This window comes from Phalacrocorax carbo, unplaced genomic scaffold (genome assembly GCF_963921805.1).
Source record: "Phalacrocorax carbo unplaced genomic scaffold, bPhaCar2.1 SCAFFOLD_36, whole genome shotgun sequence".
Classification (NCBI taxonomy): domain Eukaryota; kingdom Metazoa; phylum Chordata; class Aves; order Suliformes; family Phalacrocoracidae; genus Phalacrocorax; species Phalacrocorax carbo.
The window spans coordinates 1,218,166-1,233,005 of NW_026990495.1; the positions used below are offsets into that span (position 1 = coordinate 1,218,166).

A 14,840-nucleotide genomic window follows, 5' to 3' on the forward strand; every position below is an offset into this window, starting at 1 on the left:
GCATGAGACAATACATTCTCATACGACCTGATATGTTCCATTTAACTCACTGGTGCGTGAATGGTAAGAGTCTGAGGAGTGCCTAGGGGGAGACCCTACCGCTGAGTCACGAGGTTCAGACAGGACCCCCTTGCTTTCTGAACTCCTGCTCAGAGAGGAGTCTAGGTGCGGCTAAGTCCAGTCTTAGTCTCAGACTTGGTCAACGGTTTACTTTCTAAGGGTTGTAGAAGTGACCGCTCATCAGAGTATTTGTTGTTAGTAACCTGTTTGCCAGATGCCCCAGCCGGTGGCGTTCAATGAGAACGATCACGGCTAGATTAATGAGCAGTACAATTTATTAAAGCAACAGATACACAGGTTCTTTGGGTTACCGGTGATAGGATTGCTGGTTACAAGACACACACAAATACTAAGAAGATGAGTAACGCTGCTAGGCTACAAACGGCTTAAGCAGGTATGAAGCATTGGAGATTTAAAGTGAAGCTATAGAGATGTTTCTAAGTTTTCCCGGGGAAACAGATGGGATACCCAGATGTTTTGGTCTTACCCAAAGGCGATCCAGTAGGGGGGGAAGGAGGCTCAGCCCGTCAACTGGTCCCAGAAGTCAGAGTGGTACGCGATGGTATCTTCCCCAACACCCTCTTCCTCTTCACACATTTTATACTATTTTTTACCTTTCAGGTGGAGCTGAGTGACTCTAGTCATGCATACCTTTATCATGACTGGTGTAGAATTTCCTCGCTTTACTTTTAAAAGGATAGACTAGAAGAAATTCAAAGTGCATGCCCAGTGAGGGGTGGTTGCACCTTAGAGGCGAGTAACTTTGGGGATGGAGGTGTGTTTTGGTATTATACCGAATGACCAAAGTTCACCAAAAGGACAGCATTTTGTCAAAAGTATGATGGACTGTTGGCCCAGGGTGGCAAATATGCAGCGTGCCAGCTCCAGGGTACCTCCAGTTCCCATTTATCACTGAGCCTGGCCACGATGGCCCCGCACCGCTCCACCCTCCGGACAACTCCTCTTACAGTCAGTACGCCAAGTTCTCCTGGCATTGCCGACATCTATGGTTACAAGGGAACTGCCGTGGAATGGATTCCTCACATAGCAGCTGCACTTCACCCTGGCAGCTTCTTCAATGCTGCACCATCTCTAAAAACATTGGTTTAATTTCTAAGTCACCTCCAGCAATTATTCCACACAGAGCCATGGCAGATGCCCAATGTCGTGTTCTAGGGCCAGTCACATTCAATGAGAACGATCACGGCTAGATTAATGAATAGTGCAGTTTATTAAAGCAACAGATACACAGGTTCTAGGCCCATAGTGGCAACCAAACTTTTAACATTAGCTTTAGTCTGATTATGCCTTCCTGCAGCCTATCAAGTTAATCTATCTGTGAATTGCCTCAGAGTCCGCTGATCCCAATAGACTCCATCCAGGAAGAAATCTACAGCGTGATGGCTTATTGGAGTAGGTCCTATGTAAGGTCTTCTGAAAAATCTCCCTTCCACATTCAGCAGATGTGGTATATAGCAAGGCTTTGGAAGAATCTGTGGAGGAATACCCACTGCCTTTAGGCCTAGGAAAAGATCTATGGAACGTTCCAGGCATAAGGCTCCCCTTTTTGTCTGTATGGTCCTAAGGGCTGAATGGTCCACGTCCACCCATCCTATTAATTTGAAGGCTCTATTGGCATTTCCAGTTCCCGGCCCCTACAGAGTGAGTAAGCTTGTCAACAGCTTTGCTCTCCAAGCACAGGCAGGGCTCTCCCTTCAGACTAGCGACAAACCCTTCTTGGTGCAAGGGCGGTATCCTTCCTTTCTTCAGTGAAAACTCATCACGTAGATGCCTGTCCTTGTACCACTGAGAATTCAACAGGACAGACACCCGGGAGAGTTGGTTTCAGGTAGCGGGTGGGCTTTGAGTGCATAGCCAACAGTGGGGCTTGTTTGCCCCTGCTGCTGTAGTTTGCCCTGTGGCAATGGCCAGATTATGGGCTGAATATGTATAATCCCTATTCCACCACAGGCTTATAAGCAAGGCTACCGTATTAAAACCTACGCTTCCCACACACCATTAACAGGAGAAGCAAAGAGACACTGAGAGCAACAATAACCATCCCTTGGATATAGAGGGCAGCCCTGAACTCAGAAGGGTTTCCTGGCTCTGGAAACCCAGAAGGCACTGAAAGATCTAGAGCAAGAAGTCGTGGAAGCTCCCGCGTTAGCCCTGCCAGGCTACAACAATCAGTTTCTATCAGATTTCCCTGAACAGGAGGGACAGCCGGTTGGCCCCAAAAGGTCAGCAAGGCGCAGCATGTTCCTCAGGAGAACTAGACCTCGTAACTCAGGGCCTGATTTCATGGACTGAGGCTGTTGCAGCAGCAGCTGTGGTGGTGGAGAAAGCAAGAAATAGTGTCCTGGGGCACCTCCTAAGGCTAAGGGTTCATTCCTTACTTCCTTGTCCTCCCCTCCAGAGTTCAAGCAAGTGCGGATGTGCCACTGTGGGGAATTACGTTGGGTTATGGCAATAACCGTACATGGTCATTGCCTTCTTTGGCGGAACCTTCCATAAATGCAACAAGATACACTCAAACCGCTGCCTCTCCCCCAGGCTGTCTTGCCCTGTCTCTCTGCCGACAGGAGGGAGCAGTGGGTGGTGTCAGCCTGGGGGGGTGACAGGAGGGAGAGCGGGCGGTGAGAGGCGTGGGGGTGAGAGGACATGGGGCGGTGATGGGCCCAGGGCTGTTGGGAGAGCCAGCGCGGGCCCCGGGGCTGATGGGAGGTGATGCTGGGTGGCGAAGGCCCAGGGGGTGGTGGGAGGGACAGCGCAGACCTCGGGGTGTGACAGGACACCAGGCAGCGACAGACCTGGGGGGTGACAGGACACCGGGGCTGCTGGAACCCCCTCCCCTAAGGGCCACTCGGCATTAGGGCAACGAGGGCGGGGCTGCCACACCCACATGATGCAGGTCTTTCTTCATAATGTGCTGAGCATATAAGAGGACCATGACACCGCGTGCTGCAGTAGGCGCCATCCCAGAGCAGGCACCGCCTGGCCCCGACCATGTCCTGTGTCCACTACAAGTTCTTCTCCAGGCTGAACTATGATACGGTCACCTTCAGCGGCCTCCACATCACCCTGCGCGACCTCAAGCGCCAGATCATGGGCCGCGAGAAGCTGAAGGCGACCAGGAGCGACCTGCAGATCTCCAACGCCCAGACCAAAGAAGGTGCGTGGGGGCGGCGGGCGTGGGGCCTCGGGGACCAGTGCGGAGCTGCACCCCGGCGGGGAGCTGCATTGCAGGGGGGAGCAGCACCCCAGTAGGGAGTTGCACCCCAGCGGGGACCTGCACCACTGTGGAAAGCGACAACCCGCAGGGGACCTGCACCACCTGCCCCGGCGCCCCCAGGGGCCCTGGCACCACCTGCCAGACGGTGGGCTGGCCCCGCTGGTAGGTGACGGTGTGGAGCCGGGCAGGCTCACCGGACACCGGCAGCCCTGGGGCAGAGGGCAGCACACAGGCACTGACCGGTGGCGGCATGGCCGTGGTGGTGAAGCGCATGTCGGACACCTCCGATGCCGTCGGCAGCTGCAGAGGGAACCTCTCTGTTGGGGGAAGCAAAGAGGGGTGGTGGGGTGAGCTACTGGTGGGCAGAGCCCCTTGGGGGGTTACCCGGAGGGCAGGAGCACCACGAGGAGCAGGAGCCTGCTGCTGTACCTGCCATGGCGGCGGGTCAGTGTGGGGTTTGTCTGGGGCAAAGAGTGTTCTGGGGTTCTGTCCCCATGGCGATCATTCCACCAGCACCTGCCTCAGCCAGCCCTGCCAGGGTTTCATTTCTCATGCCACAGCAACTGCCCGTCTCAATGACGTCCCATCCTGCTGATGGTTTCCTGTCCTCAATGCTCATTTCTCATCCCGGTGAGGGTTTCCCATCCCCACGGTAACTTTTCATAATGGAGATCTAGTAACAGAAGCAATGCTAACCTAAGCGAAAAGAAAACAGGATTTTAAATATCAGTGGAATATCTGCCCATGGAGTCATGTTCTGCAAAGGCAGAAGTCCCTTCAAAAAGCCTGTGCCTCCTTTTAATTTGATCTGCATTTGTTGAGTGTGTTGAGACGATAAAAGTCGGTGTTACCTATAAAAGGTTGCTTTTCTCTCTGTAAAGGGATTCTCTGAAGTGCTGTGTAATGACATACTGATATACGTTCTTACAAACTGACTACTGCTTTTTTCTGTACTGATGTTGTTTTCAGAATACACAGATGATGACGCCCTGATTCCGAGGAACTCCTCGGTAATTGTCAGAAGGATCCCTGCTGGAGGAGTTAAAGCTACCAGCAGAACCTCTGTTACGTGAGTATCCGTAAAGCGGTGTAGTCTTTGCTAGGGGGTTCAGTGAGGTCACTGGTTTAATGGATATTAGTTTACCAGTGGCGTTCCAACTGCATCTCCCTTGTTAAAGCGGCTGTTAGTTTTTGTTGTCCTGGGGTAGGTTTCAATGGACCTGTCCCAAAGCAGACTGACCTTTTTAGGCCTGCTGGGACATGGGCTTCAGGCTCCAACAACGGTAACTTCTAAGATGATTCTGTTGGGTTTGTTCTTGGGCTTGATTGTTCTGAGACCCGAGCTGTAGATGCTGTTTCCTCCAGGTGGAGAGATGCCTTATGCTATGGGCTTGCTTGTATTGCTTTCAGAGTAAAGACAGATACGCACCGTAGTGTACGCTTAGAATTTGTTCCCATCCCAGAGGAGCCCGATTGTCAGTGTTTGGCTATTTCCTGCATTTGCGGGAGGAGGCAGGATATGGCAGGTACTCTGAGGCCCCAGATCTGGGGTGTATTGGTTGAGATTACAGCTACTCAAACGTGATCCTGCCTACAGGATTGTTGTGGTCATTTTGGGATTTGGGGTTTTTTTTAGTTGCACTGAATGTGAGAATTTGAGAATGAGAACAGTTTATGTGTATGAATAGATGGCCACATTCACTAGATTATCCGAACAATGTCCTGATGGGCAGGTTTTATAACCTGTTTCACTGCTTGATGTGGGGCACAAGTGCTCTATTTTAAGCTCTGATCACCTTCCTTTCTTTCTCCTTCCAGAAGTCGAACGGAGCCAGTGAGCGGAACACCAAAAGCAGTATGTAAAAGCACAGGGTCACACCTTTTTCTGCACACTGCACTGAATTCTGAGCAATGTAGCCTTGTATGAAATTTTCCAAACAGTAGCTTCATATAATTTCTTCCAGTAAAACATAGCCTATGCTGCAAAGACAATGGATTTGATTCAGCATAGTAAGAACTGCGTAATGCCATCATTTGCACAGTTCTCATGGGACTATTGGTATTTGTGCCCAGTCACGCATTGTATTTCATCCTGAATATGCGAGGCTATTTCCTGAATGGCTTTGTGTTGTACAGATAAGGTACGATTGGTTATAGGCGATGTAGGTTCAAGGTTTGCACAACTGGACGTGGTGCCGTGCTCTCCATCTGTCTGTCTACAGCTAGTAACGTGTCTGTTGGCGTAGCTGCTTGTGCGCTTTGTGTTTCTTGCAATGAAAATGCTCCGGAGTGTATTTTTGCCATTTTCACCTTGTATCACTTAGCTTCTGTTTTTGCTTGCTTTGCCCAACAGTTTTTGAAAACGTTCATAAAAAACACCGAGAAACCATTGTTGTTAAACTTGGTACTGTTTCTGACTTTGACGTGGGATTCAAACAAAAACTAAAACTGACATACGCCCTACGTTCTGAGGACAGTTCTGGGCAGCTAAACGAGTCCTTTCCGTGCCTTTGAATACCTGGGTATTTGTTCCTGGAACTGTTTAATTGCAGTGATATTGTTTGGGCTCCTCCAAGTACATGAATGTCTTTAACAGATTGCCCTGAATGTAAATATCGTTGCTACACAAAGTGGTATTCTAAAGTTCTGCATTTGCTCTTCCCGCTTTCTCTGATGCAGCAGCTTCATCTAATAGCTTGTCTGCAAATGAAAATACCTGAAACCCAGTGTACAAATTTTGGCACAAGGTTAGAGCCTGGGGCCTTTGTGGGGCATTTTTCATCAGGTTGGAAAACACTGTCATTCTGCTGCTGAAATATAAATAAGTAACAGAAGGAAATGCTTGACTGGTAATAGCCTGGATTTTGATTTAGTCTTCTGTTCAGTTTCTTTAGTTCTCTTTAGTTTCTGATTAGTCTTCCGTTTGAAATGGCAGTTCATACATTGACTGTCGATTCTGGATTTTGGATTGTTTGGGGGTTGTTGGTTGTCGAGTCGTGTCCCCGCCCCTCCCCAGTTCTTCTGCAGTATTGCCTTAGGGTGGCAAACAAGTTTCATGGAGATGTTGGTTCTAACTGACTGGTTGGAGGGACTGGCAGGAAATACTTCAGTAGAAATATAAAGGAAACAAAAAAAGACCCAGGGCTGGAGGGCCGTGGAAGGTGGCCGTTGGGCAAACGTGCTGAACAGTACATCAGTTACCCTTCCTGACCCATTTGACAAGGTTCCCTCTCTGAGATACTCTGGAGCAACAAGCTGATCTCAAGCGGGTCTGGTTAGTCTAGTTTCTTCTCATTAACCGCACGGGCACTCTTAAGCTGGCGTAGCTTTGGACTTTGCCTTGAGCAAATGCAAATGACACGAGGTCGGAAATGCCTCTTGCAGTCACACTCGGAGCGCATCGTGCAGACTTTCAGACTACGGTAGAGGTTAACTATTGCTATGTTTGGACTGTACAACTTGAATATGTGTTTAATTTTTTGTGAACAGATGGATGACTCCTCTGCATCTGCTTCTCTGTCCCAGCTTATTCAGGTATATCTATATTCTTACCAAATACTTCAAAAAAAAAAAAAAAAAAGTGTTTGCTTCATATTTTTAAATCTTGCACTGTGATCCAGAGCTGTATAACTGTTGTAATGCGAACAATGCTTTACTTTAATTCTTAATAATGTCAAGTATTTATGTTAACCTTAAAATGTGTGTATGCTTTGATCCTCTCCTGTAAAGAGCAGTTGCCACTTTGGGGAGATAGAAGGGGAGAACCTTACCAGCACCAACGTCACGTTGCACTAGTGCTCATCTTCAAGACACAAAGGAGAAGCACTTCAGAGGCTGTTTGCCCTTTTTCATACATTCCGTTAGTTCTGCTTTGGGGAGGAGCGCTATTTTTACAGAAGCATGTCACTGGCTGTAAGGGACGGACATTCCAGGGGGTGTGGAGCAGCCAAATTAGAGGCGTGCCTGGAACACGGACAATTGCAGGGCTATTTCTGAATTTCTAGTCCTCAGAGCTGCAGATCCATTCTTTGACCGCTGCACAATTTCATCAGCTGTCGCATAGATACAGTGGGCAACACAATCTGATTTCCTTGAACGCAGACTGTGTACGCTGTGATTATGTCCCTAACCGTGTCTAGGAACACACCCATGCCTGTGTGTGGCATGCTGGCGGAGGTGACCTTCTGGAACTCCTGCCACGCCGCGTTTTGCTGTGGAGCTGCTGGCGGTTTTTGCCCGGGAATGTGTAACTTTGGCTGGGAAAGCACTAGTCATTGCGCCTTGTGAGAAGGCGTAGTGCTAGCCAATTCAGTGCCTGGGCTTTAAAGTTACAAGGATCAGAGAAGGCAGGGCCTAATGCAGAGGAGCTTGTTCTTTCTTCTGAAAAGAAAGGCTGGAGTTCATTCCCAAGACAGAGAAACCTCTCCCCACTAGCCACTTCTTCCCTCTCTCACCACAGACATGAAATTGTGCACACGTGGCAAAAATATTGGAAAAAATAATTCATTTGGAAGGTAGCCACCAGAAGAAACTGGTCTGCATTAGTGCTGTCCCTAAACGTGTCCTTGGTTCTGTAAACTTAGGTGAAGTTTTACTCTAAAATGTGAGAAGCCGTCCAAGAGGTGCACACATTGAAGCTTTTGAGAACATTGAAGTATTTCAGAACAATACAGGAACAACACCTCAGAGCAGCTCAAAACTGTGACTTACTCTACCCTCTTTAGCGCAGACTGGCTCAGCAGGGAGTCAATGTGTTGTAAAAAGTCCTCTGGTTTATTACTGCTATGTACGAAATGCCATATTTGAACTTTCGCCTATCCCTAGAAATGTTTTGTGGGTTTTGGATGTGTCTTGTACATCTCTTGGGTTCAAGCAAATCAGTCAAGTGTCTGTGAAGTTTTCTGTCACGGTTAATGGAAATGATTTCATAGGTGTCGATCTGCATTATGTTACAGTTGAGGAAAAACTGTGTATAGGAAACAACCATTTAATAAAATGCTGAAAGTAGTTGGTTGCTCTTGCGAAGGAATGCACCTAAAAGCAAAGACAGGAGTGGCTGATCTGAAGGCTTGGTGCTGGACGGTCCAAAGAATGTACAGTCCCTCCCTTAGACCCTGCTGGTATCTGCACTAGTGTGTAATTAAAACGTTTGAACAAATAGTACTTCAAAAACCAAGAAATCAGCTGGTTTCCTTCATATGAAGATCTAGTTCTGCGTAAGGCTTGTATTACAATTTGCATGGTAAAAGGACACGGCCAGCTGGAGAAACCTGCAGGTTTTGCTTACCGTAGTTAGCTCACTTAACACGAAGAAGTTAGCAGGGGCTCTAAAGTGTTTCTAACGTGCGTGTCGACTAACGGCCTGTTACACAGACTGCCAGTCTGGCTGAAGCCAGCGCTTCCGAAGAAGACAAAATAAAAGCGATGATGATACAGTCTTGCCGTGCATATGATCCAATCAAGTAAGTGTTGATAACGCCAGATCTGTTCCCCAACGATTACGGAGGAATGCTAGAGATGGTTGCTTTAACAAGAGAGACACATGCACCCCTTTTTCTTTTTCTCCCAAAAACCTTCTAGTTACATGAAGAACAGCCTGGGTCTACCTCCGCCATCATATACTTGCTTTCGTTGTGGAAAACCTGGCCACTATATAAAGAACTGCCCAACAAACGGGGTAAGGTTGGGGGGGGACTTCTGGTGTTACTTCGGTTTTGTTTTTTACCTTGGCAGCGAGGTAACAGATACATGAACACGCATATTAAGACGTGTTTCTCTTGGGGTGAAATAGAGAGGTTACATGGCAAAGTTGCAAAGCCCTTCAAAATTCAAGGGACACCTGCAATTATCAAGGCAAAATTTTCTTTTTTCCAGGCCACCACAACAAACATAGCCAGAGATCTTTCTCTGTCAACTTTCATGCATATTTTTCTGTATTTCAATATGACTGGAAATTTATTTTGGGTTTGAACCCTTTCTAAAGACACTTCACAGTTTTTAGTATTTCGTACAAAACCAGGATGTTTCTGCTGGCCCCATCTATTGGATATCTGCCTGGTGTAATGACACAAGCCTCTGGCTGAGCGTCCCTGCCATTTAACAACAGTCACGGAGATGTCGTTTTAAGTGTGGGTCTTGAGATACGCCTGCATTTCTTTTCCTACCAGGACAAGACTTTTGAGCCTGTTCCCAGAATTAGGAGGAGCACGGGCATTCCAAGGAGTTTCATGGTGGAGGTGAAAGATCCCAACACAAAGGGTGCTATGCTGACCAGCACGGGAAAATATGCCATACCAATTATTAATGCGTAAGTATGGGACTAACGGGACTGACCCAGGAGCGAAGGAGAGGAACCGTGCGTCGATGCCTGGGCGGCAATGCAGCCGAGTGGGCCAGCACCTCTAGTTACGGGGGAGGAAGCACTGGCATTGCATCTTAACCTTAACACCCGTGATACTTTCTAATCCCAAGGCCCTAAAATAGGACGCTCCTCCTGTTCATGCCCCTGGAAGCTGCTTAAACTTGTGGCGTGCTAAGAATCAGTATTTCTGCAAAAGGTTTCCGAGGTGTTTGCAGTGGAGTCGTTCTCTTTGAAAGTGCATTTTGCTTCTCTCTGATGCTGCAAAGGCTCCTTGCAAAAGTTAACAAGTTGCTGTGGGAGTGAGGTTTCCTCCCCCTCTGACTTTTATCACCTCCCCTGTGTGAAAGAGGCTGCAGTTCTCCTGTTGCTACAAACTAAGAAAATACTACTGTGTGCTGACAAGAGCGGCTGCTCTAAAATGCACTCGGTGGCACTTCTGGTGTTCTGCCATGGACCTCCTTTTGTAGAAGCTCTAACATAGACTTCTTCCATTTCCAAAACTTAATTACTCGGAGACTGACTTGATCCTCAGCCTGCCATTTACTTTTACCCTCTGGCAACAGAGGAGAGGTGGGATTCATTTCACACGATTTCTAGCTGTCAAAAAATTATTTGCCTAGTCTGAGCTGATTTCTCCATTGACCCAATGAATGGGAGAGGTCTGCAGCAGGAAAATTGTTCCCCCTCCCTCTTCTCATCCTGTGGCTGTAGAAAAGGACTTTCAACTAGCGGCCTACGTTTTAGAAGGCTAATGTGGAGTGAGAAGAATTCCACCTGTTCTCTTCCCCTGAGAAAAGCCAAAGCTTGGAAAAGTTCTCCTTGACCCACCTTTAACTTTTTGCTCTCTCCTTCCCCACCCCCTCCAGGGAAGCTTATGCCAGAGGAAAGAAGGAAAAGCCTCCCTTTCTACCGGAAGAGCCGGCCTCCTCCTCCCCCTCCGATGAGCCTATTCCAGATGAGCTCCTGTGTCCCCTTTGTAAAGATATAATGACCGACGCAGCTGTTATTCCCTGCTGTGGAAACAGTTATTGTGACGAATGTAAGTGTGACCCCATGGCTGTTAATTCAAAACATCACCTCTGATCCTCTGAAAGCAGAAACAGGAGATCAGGAAATTACTGTCTCACCGGTTCTATGTAGTACTTAAGCCCAGCCTGAATAGGAAAGGACTCTTCTCCTATAAAGGGCAAAAGAAAGGCCGAAAGCTTTTTCCTCCTTTTTATGTATCTCATTAAATCCCCTTCGCACGTGGAAGGACGAGTATGAGAAGAGGGCGTAACTGCGCAGGCGATGACGCTATTAGATAGCGAATGCATTTCGTTTGTCCACAGCCCTTTCCCTCCTACAAAATTACAGAGCCAACGCTGGTGACTTCCTGTGGTCTGCAGCAATCGGGTACTTGGGCATTTAATGCACATTCTCCTCCACGGGAGAGTTGGCTGAAACCTTCAGAACTCAAACCCGCTAACGGGTTTTTGAGGTCTCTTTTATTCACTAGCCCTGAGGTTGGTGACTTCTCACTGTACTAGAGAGTGGAAAAAAGGTGAGTCAAGACATCAAGACACCGCCTACTCCACACCTCCAGATGTTACAGGAGTGAAACATCAGGGCTGTACCGTTATTGGCTGCATACTAGAAAATTATTAGGCTACTGAACTTGAGCTTCATGTTCCCAATTCAAGATCATCTTCACCCATTAATCATATACATGGTTTTCTAACTGATGAGAACCCCAAAAATGTCCTTAGTTTGGCTAAAATCTATTTTGATGCCTCTAATTGCACACAGGTATTAGAACAGCGTTACTGGATTCTGAGGATCATACCTGCCCAACGTGTCATCAGAGCGATGTTTCTCCTGATGCTTTAGCTGCCAACAAGATCCTACGCCAGGTAACGTGATGGCTTTTCCGTGAACTACTTGTAAGAGAAGTCTATTCCTGAAAAGCTGAAAGGGAGGAAAACATGAATCGACGGCTCCTGAAGCAGGGCTAAATTGAACAAGGCTAAATTTACTCCTCCAATGCATGATCCCTTGTTACAGAAGCTTACAACTCCTTAGAGACAGTCTGGCAAATTCAGGTCACAGTTTTAACATGATTGCCTCCCTTTCAAATTCGGTGTTGACACTGAAGTGCTTTAAATACAGACACCCTGAGTTACCAGTCATTAATGCCGGCGCTTAATGCGATGTGTTCCTACCCCTGCCTGCTGATTTATTTTAGGATTGATAGCATTTACAGGAATAGGCGAGTGATGTTCCTCTGTGGAGCCTTTTGTTTGTGTGCCTCCTGAAGTTTCCTATCCCCTTTTTGTCCGTGTTTTTCTGCCTCTAGGCTGTGAACAACTTCGAAAATGGAACTGGCTACCCTCGGCAGCAGCAGCCGCAGCAGCCGCCACCGCCACCACCTCCACCACCACTCCTGGCTGTCGGGCCTCCCGCCGCGCTGGTGACGGCCGCTAACCTTTCTAAACCTTCCTCTCAGCCAATCAGCGGGTTGTTGGAGGAGAAGGTTAGTTTGATTTCAGCATAGGCACTGATCCTTGTCTTTTAGCAGAGCTTCGTTTCCAACTCTTTCCAACCGTTTTTTGCCAAGGGCCGTCAGGTTCCGCTACTAAGACAAGCAGCACTGCCAAGTCGTCTGGGCCCCCGAGGACAATCAATACCCACAACGGGTAAGTAACGCTAACTTTAGAATTCCTTTAAAAGTCTTATCTTCAGATAAACTGAATGGGATTTTTTTCTTTTTCCCTCCCCACTGCAACAGGTCATCCAGTGAGAGCCACTACAATTCGCTCAGCAGGTGGCGGATCAGGCTGGGAACTGTAAGTGTCCCACAGAAATTCAATGCATTACTACCGGTAACTGTACTACTACTCCTGGTTAAAGGAGGCCGTAACACGTAACTCCTGCAACTGCTGATTTGCAATGAATAAGTACGCACAGGTAGTTGTGGAGAACACAAGCGGTAATTAATTTTGAAATGGCTTACTTTGAATGGCCTTTAACAAAGGGATCTGTGCTTGCACTAAGATTATTTAAAATAAAACATCAGCACAGGACTGACAAGGGGACTGCCAAAAACCAACACTTTCTCGGGAAACCGTAATCACATACGAAAATTAAATATAATTATAGGATCAAGTGGAAAGCCAGGCTAGAAACTTGGAAGCAGAAACTTTACATGCTAACAAGTTCTTCAATTTGCAGTAGCATCATTACATAAACACATGGAGAGAGGATAAAAAAAAACCAAACCAAACCAAACAAAGCAAACCAAATTTGAGAGGAAAATGCTGGGGAGTGTGACTCTTTTTTCTTTCTTTTTCTGTGTGGTTTTTGTTCAGGTCCAAGTCTCCCTGCAGTGCTTCATCTTACTGTAGAAGTTCGTATACCTACACCAAGTCAAGATCCAGTTCTTCCCCCACTCACTCCTACTCTCGATCATTCAGTCGTTCCCAGTCTCGTTCCTCCCCGCGATCGCCGCCGTATCCAAGAAGAGGCAAAGGGAAGAGTCGTAACTATCGCTCCAGGTCAAGGTCACGCGGCTCTCACCATTCAAGGCTAAGGTCACCCCCGCACAGAAGATACCATTCACGGTCAAGGTCTCCGGTGTTTAGGGGCCAGTCTCCAACTAAACGGACTCTACCTCAAGGGGAAGGAGAAAGGGAGTGTTTTAACAGGTCCAGAGAGGTTCCACCATATGATAGGAAAGCTTACGAGGGCAGATCCCGTGACTGGAGGGATCCATTTGAAAAGGAAAGATACAGAGAACGGCGAGGGAACTCTAGACACCGGAGTGAGAAGTTTTACAAGGGCTATGCTGTTGGCTGTCAACCTCCACCTCCACAAAACAGAGAGGACTTTTCTCCAGGTAGGTTTGGTCCACCTGGCACCAGACGAGAGAATTTGCCATGTGCTCAGGGACGTAGGCAGGATTATCCTGCTGGGCAGAGGCACAGAAACCATCATACAGCTGGAAATTGCCCTGAAAAACCATGTGGAAGGGAGAGCCGTGGCATCAAAGATCCTGAAACATCAAAAAAGAAAGAGGTGGAAAAACCACTGGGAGACAAGAAAGGCAATAAAGATAAAAAGCACCGGAATGAAGGATTTCCAAATGCTGAGTTGTTGGAAGGTGCGAGAAAACCAAGAGAGGCAGCTGCAGCAGAAGGTGTTACAGCGGAGTCTGTCTTCAGGCTCCCAAGCAGAGACGATGCCACCCCTGTGAGAAATGAGCCAATGGAAACAGAGTCTAGTGCTTTCAGACTGGGGTCTGAAAAGGAGGAAGAAGAGAAGGATAAGCCAAAAGCAAAGACTGACAAGGCCAAGCGGAAAGTAGAAGTGGCTCTTCCTCCTAAGACGGACAATACAGTAAAACCAGCTGAAGGTTCCAACGAGAAGGTGGACACGGGTCGTGACAAATCTCCTCGACTGGAACCTCCTGCGAAAAAGGCAAAGGAGGACTAGCCAAAGTCAGGCAGTGTTAAAACACCTTCCTCTTGAAAGGATGAGGGTGTTTTGATGCTGTCCTGCAGCGAGTAGTTGCTAGTTGGGAGGATAGAAGGGGAGTGCCTTATCAGCCAAGTTAGAGCCATTTCTGGAATACGGGCAATTGCATGGCTATTGTTCTCTTTGTTTACTCGCACCTGTATAAACACAAATCGCATGTTCATCAATAAAGTTAACACTCTTTTAGCCTCGCGTGTTCCCTGGCATGTCTGTGTTACATTTCTAACTAGCGTCTCACCATGAGCTCACAGAGATGTCTCAAAAATAAGTAGGAAAAAAGAAAAATAATACTCCTGGAGTAGGAGGGGAGACTCAGTGTTAGTTAGAACTAATTAAAGTCAGTGAAAGACAAAGCACAGCCATTCCCTTCTTGTTTGCTCTGACTGTACCTGCTTTGGGTTGTGGGTAGGCATAGGCAGGGTGGAAGCCTTGCATCTCTCTTGACGAGTCCTCTCTCTCTCCTTCTCCCCGTGAAAGCAGAATGCACATTAACTATGCACACTAACAGGCGTATAAAGAAAAGCTAGTGGCCATTGCCACTGCCTAATTCTCTTACTATCCCGTTGTTTACCGATTTATGTTCTGGAATTACTGAATTTGGTACTAGAGCAAACCTTACACAACTCATACTCTTTGCAGGGGGAAAGATACACTCACCTTCCCGTTGTGACA

At 47.5% G+C, this 14,840-nt stretch overlaps 1 protein-coding gene across 1 annotated transcript; it reads left to right on the forward strand.

Annotated features, from left to right (window-relative positions):
* Positions 1 to 3,069: 3,069 nt before the first annotated feature.
* Positions 3,070 to 14,181, forward strand: LOC135311311 (E3 ubiquitin-protein ligase RBBP6-like). Its single transcript, XM_064440434.1, is given in 13 exon segments — positions 3,070 to 3,235; positions 4,265 to 4,364; positions 5,114 to 5,150; positions 6,785 to 6,829; positions 8,669 to 8,757; positions 8,876 to 8,972; positions 9,463 to 9,602; positions 10,523 to 10,695; positions 11,445 to 11,548; positions 11,992 to 12,168; positions 12,424 to 12,431; positions 13,004 to 14,072; positions 14,074 to 14,181. Coding segments are annotated over 13 exon segments (2,313 nt in total).
* Positions 14,182 to 14,840: the final 659 nt, after the last annotated feature.